General features: G+C 42.3%; 1 protein-coding gene across 7 annotated transcripts in view; it reads left to right on the top strand.

The window, feature by feature from the left end:
* Window positions 1-12,894, top strand: part of SMAD9 (SMAD family member 9) — an 85,035-nt gene that overhangs the window by 57,222 nt on the left and 14,919 nt on the right. For all 7 annotated transcript variants that reach the window (XM_079779248.1, XM_079779253.1, XM_079779252.1 and 4 more), the window contains one exon: window positions 10,017-10,273. In XM_079779248.1, the coding sequence (XP_079635374.1) occupies window positions 10,017-10,273 (257 nt within the window). The remainder of the gene's footprint in view (window positions 1-10,016; window positions 10,274-12,894) is intronic.

The following is a 12,894-nucleotide window of genomic DNA, read 5'->3' as shown; positions in this document are numbered from 1 at the left end:
ATTCTCTCTTTGTCTTTTGCTCTTGGCATTTTAATTATGATGTGTCTTGGTGTGGTCCTCTTTGGATTCCTTTTGTTGGGGATTCTGTGTACTTCCTGGACTTGTAAGTCTATTTCTTTCACCAGGTGGGGGAAGTTTTCTGTCATTATTTCTTCAAATAGGTTTTCAGTATCTTGCTCTCTCCTTCTTCTGTCACCCCCATAATTCTGATGTTGGTATGCTTTAAGTTGTTCCAGAGGCTCCTTACATTATCTTCATATTTTTGGATTCTTTTTGCTTTTTGCTCTTCCAGTTGGGTGTTTTTTGCTTCTTCATATTTCAAATCTTTGACTTGATTCTTGGGATTCTCTAGTCTGCTGTTGGATCTCTGTATATTATTCTTTATTTCAGTCAGTGTATGCTTAATTTCTAATTGGTCCTTTTTCATATCCTTGAGGGTCTCACTATATTTCTCGGAGGTTTCTAGAAGATTATTGAGTAACCTTATAACTGTGCTTTTGAACTCTATATCCAGTAGTTTGATTTCCTCAATTTCTTTCATTTGTGACCTGTTTCTTTGTCTCCGCATTTTGGACTCTTCCCTCTCTTGATAGAGTGGCTTTGTGTGCTAGGTGTCCTATAGGGCCCAGTGGCTCAGCCTCCCCAGTTACCTGATGGACGCTCTTGGTGCACCCCTTTGTGGGCTATGTGCACAGTCTTGTTGTAGATAAGCCTTGATTGCTGTTGGTATCACTGGGTGGAATTGACTTCCAGACCAATTGGCTGTGAGGACCAGTTGTGTCTACAATGGGAGAACTGCTGAGCTGGAAATACCCTTATGGGGCAGGACTTGCTTCAGTGGGGCTTTGGTGCTCACTGAGTCTCCCCGCTGAGTGTGTCTCTTATGGATGTGAAGAGTTGTAATCTGGATGGTCTCACTTTGACCACTGGGTGCACTGGCTCTTTGATCTCCAAGGAGGTGCAAAGTCAACCACTGCCCTAGGCCACCCAATAGGAGCTACAGAGAGATCTGCAGATTCCTCCTCTTAGTTTGGGGTTTGGAGGTCCCCAAATGAGGCACCGCTGTGAAGCGGTGCAGGCTGCTGACGAACCTTAGGCCTTCTTTTGGAAGTTCTGGGGTTCTTTGACCCAGCTGCAGTTTGTTAGGTTAGGTTGCAAAAGGCCAGGTCATTCATATGCAAACGCCTCTGTGCACAGCTTGGGTGGGGTTGTAAATTGGGTGGGGCATGGTCTCAGGGAATCATGGGGCAGTGCAAACAGCAGTGGTTGCCCAATGGCCCTGCCCCAATAGGTCCCTGGGTCTCTGTGTCCCGTGGCCCCATGCAGGAACAATGAACGCTGAGACCACCTGGGAGAGAAAGCCAACCTTGTGTTCTGGCCCAATGCCAGACAGCCCAGTTTCTCCCCATATGAGTCTGGGTCCCGAGTCTCACCCGGTACTGGAGTGCAGAGCAGTCAGGAGTTTGTATCTCCCTCCCAATTGAAAAAGAACACAGTGTACCCAGTTGCCAGCTCATTTCCACACGCGCCTTCGTACCTTCGCTCTTCCGCACCTCTGCACCTCGCACCTCCTACCAGTCTAGATGCACTTTTCTCTTTCCTTCTTGTTATAGAACTTCCTCTCAGCCAGCCTTCCCGTGGTTCTGGATGAAATCCGTTTTTCCTTTTAGTTGTAGTTTGGATGTGGTTATGCGAGACAGCAAGTTCAGGTGTTCAAGTTCAGGAACCTATGCCGCCATCTTGGTTCCTCTCCTGTAATGTAATTTTTATTACAAAGGGGGAAACATAACAGCTCCTCAAAGGAAATAATACTTTTCTTTTGACTGAATTTTTAAACAAATTTCTCAGGTATGGTTTTAATAAGAACCATGTTTTTTATAAGAATAAATGTTTTTTTATAAGAATCTGCAAGTGAAATCTAAAGGCAGAACATTAAAATGTAATATTGTAGAGCTGTTTGCTGAGGGGCTTTTCAGATTGGTCTACATATTAGACTTCTACTTGATGCCACTTGATCCAAAGATAGAGTTAAAATATTGAAGGAGTATTGAGTGCATTCTGGGAATCTTTCTGCAAGCAGCTTGTTCAAAGTGCTGCTGATATGGACATGAAGAGTTGGTGTTCTGTGTTGTTGGCTGAGAGCTGATCCATAGGGTTAAGGAACCATAGGAGGGAGAGCTTAAGAAAGCTTAACTAAGTGCTTACTTGGATGGAAGGGCAGTCCACCCTCACATGGTGCATGGATGACACCCAACCAACTGAGCCACACAGGCCAGGTCTGGCTTGGAATATTTTTAAAGCAAGAGTTACCAGTCTTCTATGAGGTCAGGGGATTTTTTTTTAGGTACTCTTGTGGATTATTTGGTTCAGAGTATCAGGGCTTCCAGGAGAACCAGCCTGAATAAATTTGCAATACAATGCACTCCTTAATTAGAGAATAAATCAACTTGTTCTATGAGTTAATTAATAGAGACACTTAGATTTCAGAGATACTCATTCATCTCCCCAAAATTTATTGAGCATCTGCTCTTAGCCAGATTATTCTGCTCCTAGGGATGCATCAATGGGAAACAAACCAAAACCTAACAAACAAAAAGGATGAAAAATTCCTGCCTTGTGAATCACGTATTACTAAGGAAAGACAGACAAGAAATCCTATCTAATAAAAGGGTAATATGCAAATTAACTGTCACTCCATCACAAAGATGGTGGCACCCAGTCCTCTCAGCCACGCCAGAGTCCCCCAGTCCCAGGGGGTGGTCACTGAGAACAGGCAGTGTGAGTGGCATGGCGGAATGCTTGCTTCGTCGCCATGGCGATGAGGCAAGCATTCTGTGCCCAGCCATGGATGGGCCCCTGTCAGCACTCACTCAATTTACCTGAGTGAGTGCTGACAGGAGCATGTCATCCCTGTGACTTACTCATTTTAATTGGAGGGAAAGAGGTGTGCAAGCTAGCAGTGCTGGAGGCCCAAGGAGATGCGCAGAATTCCACTTGGGAAAATCTGAAAGACATGGCTCTGGGCACTTCACAAATGAATGGGGTGTTTTCTTCCCATTCCTGCTACACCAAGCATGCAAATGCCAGAACCAAGACTGTATAACAGATAAAACGGATGGGCCTCTGGGCCGCAGAGAGCCTCTGGGCAGCGGGCACGGTGCAGCCAGGCCCTGCAGAGAGCTACTGGCGCACGGATTCATGCACAGAGCTACTAGTAACATATATAATATGTCCAATGATAAAGGTTTAGAGTTAAACAAAGGAGGGGAAGTGGGTAGGGGAGGGCATGTTATAATTTACAACAGGGTAGCCCGGGAAGTCCTTCCTAAGAAGGTGACATTGGAGCAGGGAGCTAAAGAGGAAATGAGCAGTGTGAATATCTGGGGAATGCTTTCCAAGCAAAGGGAACAGCAGTTGCAAAGGCCGTGGCATACTATAGAAACAGGTGGGAAGCCAGGGTGCGTGGAACAGAGTGAGTAAGCAGGTGGGGAAGTCATAGAAGAAGCAGAGCCAGATCCTGTCTGCTTCGAATGTTTCTTCTGTGACTCTGTGAGAAATGGGAAGATAGATTTAAATTGAGTTCACTGATCTTCGTTTTCACTTTAAAAGGATCACCTGAGTGCTATGTTAATGTTAAACTGTAGAAGAGGGGCAAGGTGGAAGGTTTCTACCCCAGCCATTTCTTCCCTCAATAGTTATCAATTAGCTTAGAGACCACTTCCGGGCTGTGTTCCTTGCCACTTACATTAGCTCAGATGGCTGACCCTCCTAAGGACGTTAATGCTACCACCCTCTCAGCAGAGCATGTACTTCAAGTTGTTTTCTCTAGTGGCCATCACCACTATGCTGATTCACTCACCCATGCTCTTTCACCCTGCTTTCTGTCTAATAGAACACACTGTGAGACGGTAGGACAAGTCTGTTAGATGGTAGGACAAGTACCAACTATTTATTTATGGCCTTGCAACAGTTAGCTGGTGCAAAAAGAATAGAACTTATTACTCTGACCTTGCTAGCAAAACGATTGAAATTGTCATTAGCAAATTGGTGCTAGCATACCAGAGACTACCAATTAAATATCAGAGGCAATACCCTGAAGAACCTGGAACAGCCCTAACCGGTTTGGCTCAGTGGATAGAGCGTTGGCCTGCGGACTCAAGGGTCCCAGGTTCAATTCTGGTCAAGGGCATGTACCTTGGTTGCGGGCACATCCCCAGTAGGGGGTATGCAGAAGGCAGCTGATCAATGTTTCTCTCTCATCGATGTTTCTAACTCTCTATCTCTCTCCCTTCCTCTCTGTAAAAAGGCAATAAAACATGTTAAAAAAAAAAAAAAAAGAACCTGGAACAATGTATTCTAGTATAAAGTCTATCCATATTCTTCCCTGAAAACTAGGCAAACCACTTGAACACTTTCAAATGACTGATACCTACCCCCACTGATTACTAATACTTGCATGTATTATTTTTATAGTAACCCTGCACATTAGGTTTTCTTAGTCCCATTTCACAGATGAGACAACTGAAGCTCAGAGTTCAGTAGCTTACTCATGATGCCAGAGATTTGCACCCATGGTTCTCTTTCCCAGGCCCAGTTGCTCCCCACTCTGGAAGGGAGGGACCACTCCTGCTTTTTTATCTTGATACCCCTCATAATGCATTGTTTGAAGAACTGAACCTTTCAATATGTAATGCAAATACGTAGTATATGCCACAGCAGTGGTACCTCATAGTCAAGTCAGAGATATTGAAATAAGGCTCTACTAACAATAAACACTTGCATTTAATAGTGATTTACTTTTAAAATGTTAATTAGAGAAGATTTTATGTTTTCCTTCAAAAAATATTCTAGAAAAGGAGTACTGCACTGAGGGTTACACAGAGGCCCATGGGAGAATAATAAGGATCTTTATAGAAAAAAAGAACTACTGACATACAATACCTATATGTGACTGCCCAAAATAAAGCAAAGGTCATTTCCTGCAATTTGGTAATGATGGAATAAATAGCCAGTCTAGGTCATTGGAGTATAATACTTGCCTGCTTTTTTACAGTGGCTTTTAGGATGACCCCTATTTCCAAATAATTAGAAAAACCACATTTTGAATTAACTGCATGAGCAGAGATATGCTCTTAAGATAATTGAGGTAGGATTATATATACTCTGAGAAAGCATGACTTAAGATAATCATAATCAATAGTACAGTCATCTATGAGCACTTAGGATTTGTGCTATAACTGAAGTTAACTCCTCATAATGAGCCTGTACTAGGTTCTTGGCATGAAAATGACACTTGAACAAGACAAGCACATTTCACTTTTGCATGTATAGACATGTTTTATTTGTCCTGTCAGATGTTTGTTCTTCCCCTAGTTAGTGGGGGGAAGGAGTCGGTAGTTATGATAATTCTTGAGGCATTAACCCCAATTCTTGAACTTTTGGGGCAAATCAAAACTTTCCTGAAAGTCATCATGTGTACCAAATCAGTGAATTGTTCTTAGAGCTAGTTTTTCACCTTCTAGCTCAAGTTCTGTAGAATTCCAGTAATTCTTCCTGTTTTATGAAAGGAATTATCCTGGGACCAGATTTTGGTTTCTCAATTCTTTAGAAAGAGGATTTGCACTTCAAGGTGATTTTTGGATTGCTTCCTTTTCCAAAAGACGTTTTTTTCCTTTCTTAAAATGCCCTTTCCATTCTGCCTTTGAACATGGGTAAGACTTCTCATTCGAAAGCAAATCCTAAAAATAAAATAAAAATTAACATAGAATGTCATACTATTGCAGTTATTAAACTTGATGTTGCAAAATACTTAATATCATAAGAAAGTGTTCACAATATACTAATAAATGAAAAAAGTTAGAAAAATCCTATAGAGTATGATTCTAATTTTGCTTTTAAAATGCACGTAAAAGACTAAAAGATATATAATACATATTTAGCTTTTGTTATTTCTGGGCTGTAGATTTGTGGCTGATTTTTATTTTCGGTGTGTCTGCATTTTCTAAATTTTCTCTAGCGGGCTTTCTTGTTCAGGTGAGAATGGGCTGGGAGGAAGTGTGTGAGGGCGTGCCAGGATCCCAGCAGCCATGGTGAGAGAGAAGCTTTGCATGCAGCCCAGCCAGGGAAGAGTCACTGAGTTGTGAGTGGCAAAGTGGGGCATTCCATGTAGCTCGGTTGGACCCAAACTGGCTTGTTCATCATGTTGTTCAGAGAGAGAGAGAGAGAGAGAGAGAGAATGGACCTGAACTGCTGGATTATATGGTTTAAATGAGGGATTTTCTGGGTGGAAACTTTAATTTGCATTCAGGGATGATTGACAGAAAAGGTTTATATAATTATATTTTTCTGCACATGTCCTTACCATAATGCACACAGAAAGACCCATGGTAGGGGGGCGGGGGGAGGAGAGTCAAAACCACAGTGCAAATTTTATTATAATTAGTCCAGGACCCTAGTAAGGTTGCAATGAGGTCATGTCATTTTCTTCTGAGCTTGCACCAAGAACCCGCTGGTTCTGAATCTGCCCACTGGTGTTCTACTGGATGCTGGGCTGCCCATAGAGAAATGAGCTGAAGGCAATGTTGGTCTGACCCCTTTACAGGACCCCAGGGCTGCTCATGTCTAACTTTCTACGTTTGAGGTAAATTTATGGTGTCCTTTACCTTTTACTTGTTTTGTACCTTGGACTTCTGCATCATATCTTATAGTCTGCGTCTCTCCTATTCCTTTGATGATGTCTACACCATACTCTGAGAGTTCTTACATTGTCCAAATTGTGAGAACTCTGTGCCTGTCATAACCCATGATACTGTAGAAATTTACCATGGCACTTCCTGCCAAATGCTATAGAGACTTGACCCTGTTAAACACTGAGAGATTTTCTAGGTGATAGATAGGAAGATTTATCCATAGGTCTACCTGGAAGAGGACAGATAGATTTCCTAGAAACAGTAGTAGCCAAGAGGCAAGCTAGAGTGTAGGTAAAGAGAGTCTGGTTGGGCAGGAGAGGTGTATTAAATTCTAACAATGCATGGATGATGAGAATTATATGCCAAGAATGTAGATGAGTTGGAGTCATGACTGCGAGCAGAATTCTTGGGTATCAATGTGGTGGGTCAGAGTGTGGTGCTTTTGGAGGTGGCTCCAAGAGGCAGTAAAGCCTGATGGTCATCCTCTCTCCTTTTACGTGTCTCAGTTTCTCTCACGGCTGTCTAAAACCACCATGAGGACTTGGAGTGCTGGGTGACCAAACCTTATATGCACTCCTCATATGGGTCAACGTTTAATTACAATTGTATTGTTGAGTCCCTTTGAGGCTCCTGCATGTCACCAGGGAGATCCTCTGACACCTCCACAAGGACCCTCAGTCACCTGAGAGTGTCTGCTTACACAGACTGGAAGGAAGATGTGCCTCATATCTTTGGTGTCAGTTCATCTCCAGGTGCTCATAGTTATTTTAGTTTTCCACTGGCAGGCAGTTATCCCTTTTTAACTAGAATTACTGCCTTGACCTCCCAATCCTGGACAAGAAGGAAGAGTAGTCTTTTCTCCAGCCTCGTGGCCAGAGGACTTACAGTTTGTGAAATCCGAGTTGTGGTGCCAAAAAGATGTTACCGATTAGGGTTATTGGCTGGGAGTCCGGTTCTTCTTGTCAATGCAGAAAATATTTTAAGGTCAACGAAAATGAAAGTAAAGCAAAGTGGGGTTTATTGAAGATAAATGAGTAGTGGGCCAGTCAAGAGAGACAATGACCTTGAACTCCTGGGTTATATGGTTTAAATGAGGGATTTTCTGGGTGGAGACTTTCATTTGCATTCAGGGATGATTGACAAAAAAGAGTTATATAACTATATTTTTCCACACATTCTCTTACCCATAATGCATACAGAAAAATGTATTAAGGGGTGTGTGTGTGTCCAAAACCACAATGCCAATTTTATTATAATTGGTCCAGGACCCTAGTAAGGTCACATTGAGGTCATGTCATTTTCTTCTGAGCTTGCGCCAAGAACCCACTGGTTCCAAACCTACCCGCTGTTGTTCTACTGGATTCTGGCTGTCCATAGAGAAATGATCTGAAGGCAATGTTGGTCTGACCCCTGTTCAGGACCCCAGGGCAGGCCCCACCCCAGCTGCTCATGTCTAACTCCTACCTAACACCTCTCTCACTAACTTACTTTCTTTTTATTTTTTATGAAACACCACAAGCACCCCAGAGGCAGGCCTGCCACCTGGAGTTCACAGAGTTGTTCAAGGAAGTCAGGGTTTGGAGGTGCCCTAAGGCCGTAATCTCCAACATGTCAGTCCAACCAAGTAACTATATCCTAGCCAATTAGGAACATACTTCTGCCTACACCTCAGGGCGGGCCATGGGTGTCAGACCCCAAGCCATTCAGGGAGAATGAATAATGGATATGAGAAAGAAAAGGGAGAGGAAGGCTGAGAGAAGAGAGGAGCGGTCTGATCTGTGTAGGGAGAGGGGAACCTTAGCCTGAATATCAACAGCTGTGCTTTATCTGTGTGACCCTGGATCAGTTTCTTCAGAGTGATATGGTTGGAATACATAATCCTGAAAACCATTATTTTCTAAAATTGTATTAAGGGAAAGAAGATGGGAAAAGGAGACAATAGATATGTTGGGAGGTATTCACATACAAAGGCCCTCAAGTGCTACTTAGAACCTGACAAAGAAATTCAGCAGCTGTCTCAGTAATGTTTCCTAAATGCAAAGTTATGCAAATTTGGATCTGAGAACCCCTGACGGGCTATAAATTCTATTTTAAAATTTTCTTTATTTTGAGGCAATCTAAAATATATCACTGTAAGTATATTTTAGTTCATTTCTAGGAATATCCTATAACTGCAGGATGATTGAATTTACAATCATGTAGTAGTGGTAGAGAATTTTATTTCTGTTAAAAGGTTGGAGAAAATTTGTTCTGGTATTTAATATCTACAGACTAGACTTTCTTCATTTTATCTAACCCCAGGAACTTGCTATAAATTTATGTTGAATTCCAAAACCAGAAATTTGAAGGGAAATAACGCACATTTAATTTGGAGTAAAAATTAGTGTGAGCAGTGCCTTTTAATTCCAGGAATGTGGGAGAAAGTAACATAAACTATGTTTTGATTGTCTATATCTGAAAATGTGGCAAGCATTTCTTTGTTTATAAGTAAAAAATAGGCATTATTTCTATGATCTATATTAGAAGTTGATAAGCTTTAAGATGAATTAGGTCTCTTTTAGATATTTATGAAGAGAAATGGATTTATAATTGTTGGTAAAATAAAATTTAAACTTCTTTTATTGTTTCCTCTGAAGTGGGTTTAGTGTATACACTTAAGTAATATTTTTCATATTACCGTGTCCAGTTTTAATTTTTTTACTTATATATGTACCAGAAGGGCTATTTGATATTTTATGCATTAAGTTTTCTTTTTGTATTAAATATTATGAGCTTACTTTTATTTATTCTTTTAAATATGTTTTTATTGATTTTTAGAGAGAGAGGAAGGGAGTGGGATAGAGAGATGGAAACATCGATAAGAGAGAAACATTATCGATCAGCTGCCTCCTGCACGCCCCCTAGGGGGGATCAGGCCTGCAACTTGGGCATGTGCCCTGACCAGAAATCAAACTGTGACCTCCTGATTCATGTGTCAACACTCAACCTCTGAGCCATAACTGCTGGGTGATCTTACTCTTAGAGTGAATGAATGTGAGATTGAGAAAATGATGGAAGGAGCTGATTTACTTGTTCTGTAAAGTAATGGTAAACATGGGTTGCAATCCACTTTTATTTTAAATGGACTCATGGAAAAAGCACAAATTAGAATTAAAACAAGTTGGCATTTAGGTCACATATCTTACTAATCTGTAATTGGTGATATGAAAATTAACTTCACAGTAGATAGTCACATTTCTTCAGGTTACAAATGTCAATGAGAAGAGAATGGTGGTACAGCTAAGCTAAAGGTGGTGCAGGTATTTGAAGACTGTTTTTGCCTCATAGGTGTGCATTTATATTACGTCGGGGGAGAGGTCTATGCTGAGTGTGTGAGCGACAGCAGCATCTTTGTCCAGAGTCGAAACTGCAACTATCAGCACGGTTTCCACCCAGCCTCTGTCTGCAAGATCCCCAGTGGGTGTAGCCTCAAGATCTTCAACAACCAGCTCTTTGCTCAGCTGCTTGCTCAGTCAGTTCACCATGGATTTGAAGTCGTCTATGAGTTAACTAAGATGTGCACTATTCGGATGAGTTTCGTTAAGGTAAGGAGTGCTTGCTTCCACATTGAAGATGGAAACTGAAAAACAAAAAAGACATTCTTTGGTTTATGTGGCACTTACACAGTCAGTTCTAGTAGATAGCAAGGTTTGTTTGTTTTTTAAGTTTATTTCATTGTTTGTAGGAAGATCTCTTCTATGAGTATGATCTCTCTTGTTTAGCAATTATAAGAAAATTCTTAAGCATACACTTTTGAAGGAAAAACAACTTGAAGTAGTTATCTGATGTTTAATGCAGAAGATAAAGTAACAGTAATATTTTTATAAGACGCAAGGCTATAGAGATTTTTCCAACTCTCAAATTGCCAAGCATGATTATAACTTAATAAATGTTGATGAATTTTCCTGAATGAAATTAGAGACTCCTCTAACTCTTAGCATAAAGGCAAATAGAGGAGGTAATATTCTATATAATAAAAGGCCAGAGGCATCACGACTGAAACGACCAGAGACCAGACCACAATGGCCCCTCGCGAGCTGGCCCCACCCCCAAGCAAGTGGTTAGGGGCAATCAGGCAGGCAGGCTGAGTGTTTTGGTGTGATCAGGTAGGCAGACCAGCGGTTAGGGGCGATCAGGTAGGCAGACGGCCCCTTGCAGGGCTGGCCCCGCCCCTCAGCAAAGAAAGAGGGAGGCCCAGGCCACCAAGCCATCACCCCAGCCTGTCGCCTGCAGAGGGAGGCTACTGGGGAGGGGGGACAGCGCTGCACAGATGGCAAGCAGGGCATCAGTGGGGGTGGGGCCAGCTGCCTGCAGCTGGGGGAAGGAAAGCCCCAATAGGCCCTGATCTCAGGCTAGGCTTAGGGACCCAAGGAACCCTACCCAGGGGTCCCGGATTGTGAGAGGGTGCAAGCCGGGCTGAGGGAGACCCCCCCCCCCCCCGAGTGCATGAATTTCCATGCAACAGGCCTCTAGTCTATATATAAAAAATACTATATGCAAATAGACTGAATGGCGGAACAACCAAACAACCAGTCGCTATGACGTGTGCTGACCACCAGGGGGCACGCATGGAACATGGTGGGCATTGGCAGCAGCGGGATGGTGGAGCAGGTGAGTGGGGGTGCCAGACCAAGGCGGGGCGGCGTTGGTAGCTGACATTGGGGTGAGCCTCTGGTGGTTACTGAAAATTCTTTGCTCCCACACACTGCAGTCCCACCCAGCGCTCACACCTGCTTCCAGCGTTGGCCCTGCTCATACCTGCTGCTGGCGCCAGAGCCACCACTCACACCCGCTGCCAGTGCCCAGTGCTAGCCCCGATCACTCGGCACCGTCAGTGGGTGCGAGCGGTAGCTGCCGGCCCCGATTGCTTCTCCACCTCTCAGGGCTTCTCCACCTTCCCCTGCTCCTGAGGGGCCATCGGGGCAGCAGCCACTGCTCACACCCACTGACAGTGCTGGCCCTGCTCTCACCTGCTGCTGGCGTCGGCTCCAATGGCTCCACGCCTTCAGCAGGTGTGAGCAGAGCCGGCGCCATCAGTGGGTGGGAGCGGCAGCAGGAATGGGGCTTCCAGCAGACAGGGGACCAGGAGGTCATGGTGGGAGGGGCTGGGCGGGGGCGGGGAGGATGGGCCGAGACCTGCCCCTGTGCCCACCACAGCCTCGCGGCCCACAGTTCCTTTCAAGGTGCACAAGTTCATGCATTGGGCCCCTAGTTTATAAATAAGCTACAAAACAGAAGTGACTGTAATACAAGATATTGTAAATTAAGTGCATTCATAAAAGCATAAACAAATGGAGATAGAAACATTATGGTTAGTATGATTAATTTTGAGAGAGTAATAATGTTCTGAGTATGAATATTTATGAAATTTATCAAATTAGATCTTATTAAAGTTGATGTGAAGGTTGGAAAACTGAGGAAGTTACAACTGGATTTGCACATTGAAGTTAAAGGCCTCAGTTTCAACATCTGCTGTTTCATCTCTTGCAAAGTGATTGCAAATAATTTTCATATTTCAAAGTCTCAGCTTATTTATCAAACTACCTACGTGTATTGACACAGTTTTCACATTTTCACATATCCATACAAAGAATCAGTATGTCTTGTTCTAGGTGTTTTTCAACTAAAATTTATTAGTCTTTTAAAATTACCATGAAAAATAATTGTCCTGTTTTTCTGTACTCATATGTTTTTATTATATTTTTAATTTTAGTAATTTAAAAAAATCAAGAACACAAATACAATTTTAAAATTGACTTCTTGAAACTATTTCTGTTTTGTGATGATAAAGCAGTTTTATTCAGTTTTACTGGTAAGCTGTAAAAGGCATTTTTACATTGTAAAACAATTCACTAATTCCTGGAAATTTTTTCCAATTTCTGATGCTTTAGACTCAGCAGAGGGAATTAAATTGCCATTAATGAACAATTATTTGAATTGTATGGTTATTTTTACAGGTTTTTGTTTTTAAAATTAGGATGAAATACCAATATCTCAGAGGTAATTATTTCACTATAAAATATACTTGCATAGAAATCTGATTTTCCTAAAATCAACTAGATGTATTTAATAGACATACAACATTTAAATCATAAAGTTGCACAATTCACAGAAAACAATCTATTACTAATATTTCAGGGACTTAAAAAAATCCTTAGCAAATATA

The sequence above is a fragment of the Cnephaeus nilssonii genome (genome assembly GCF_951640355.1).
Source record: "Cnephaeus nilssonii genome assembly, chromosome: 8".
Taxonomy (NCBI): domain Eukaryota; kingdom Metazoa; phylum Chordata; class Mammalia; order Chiroptera; family Vespertilionidae; genus Cnephaeus; species Cnephaeus nilssonii.
Note: the sequence above shows the minus strand (reverse complement) of the source record. Positions and strands in the feature narration are given on the sequence as shown.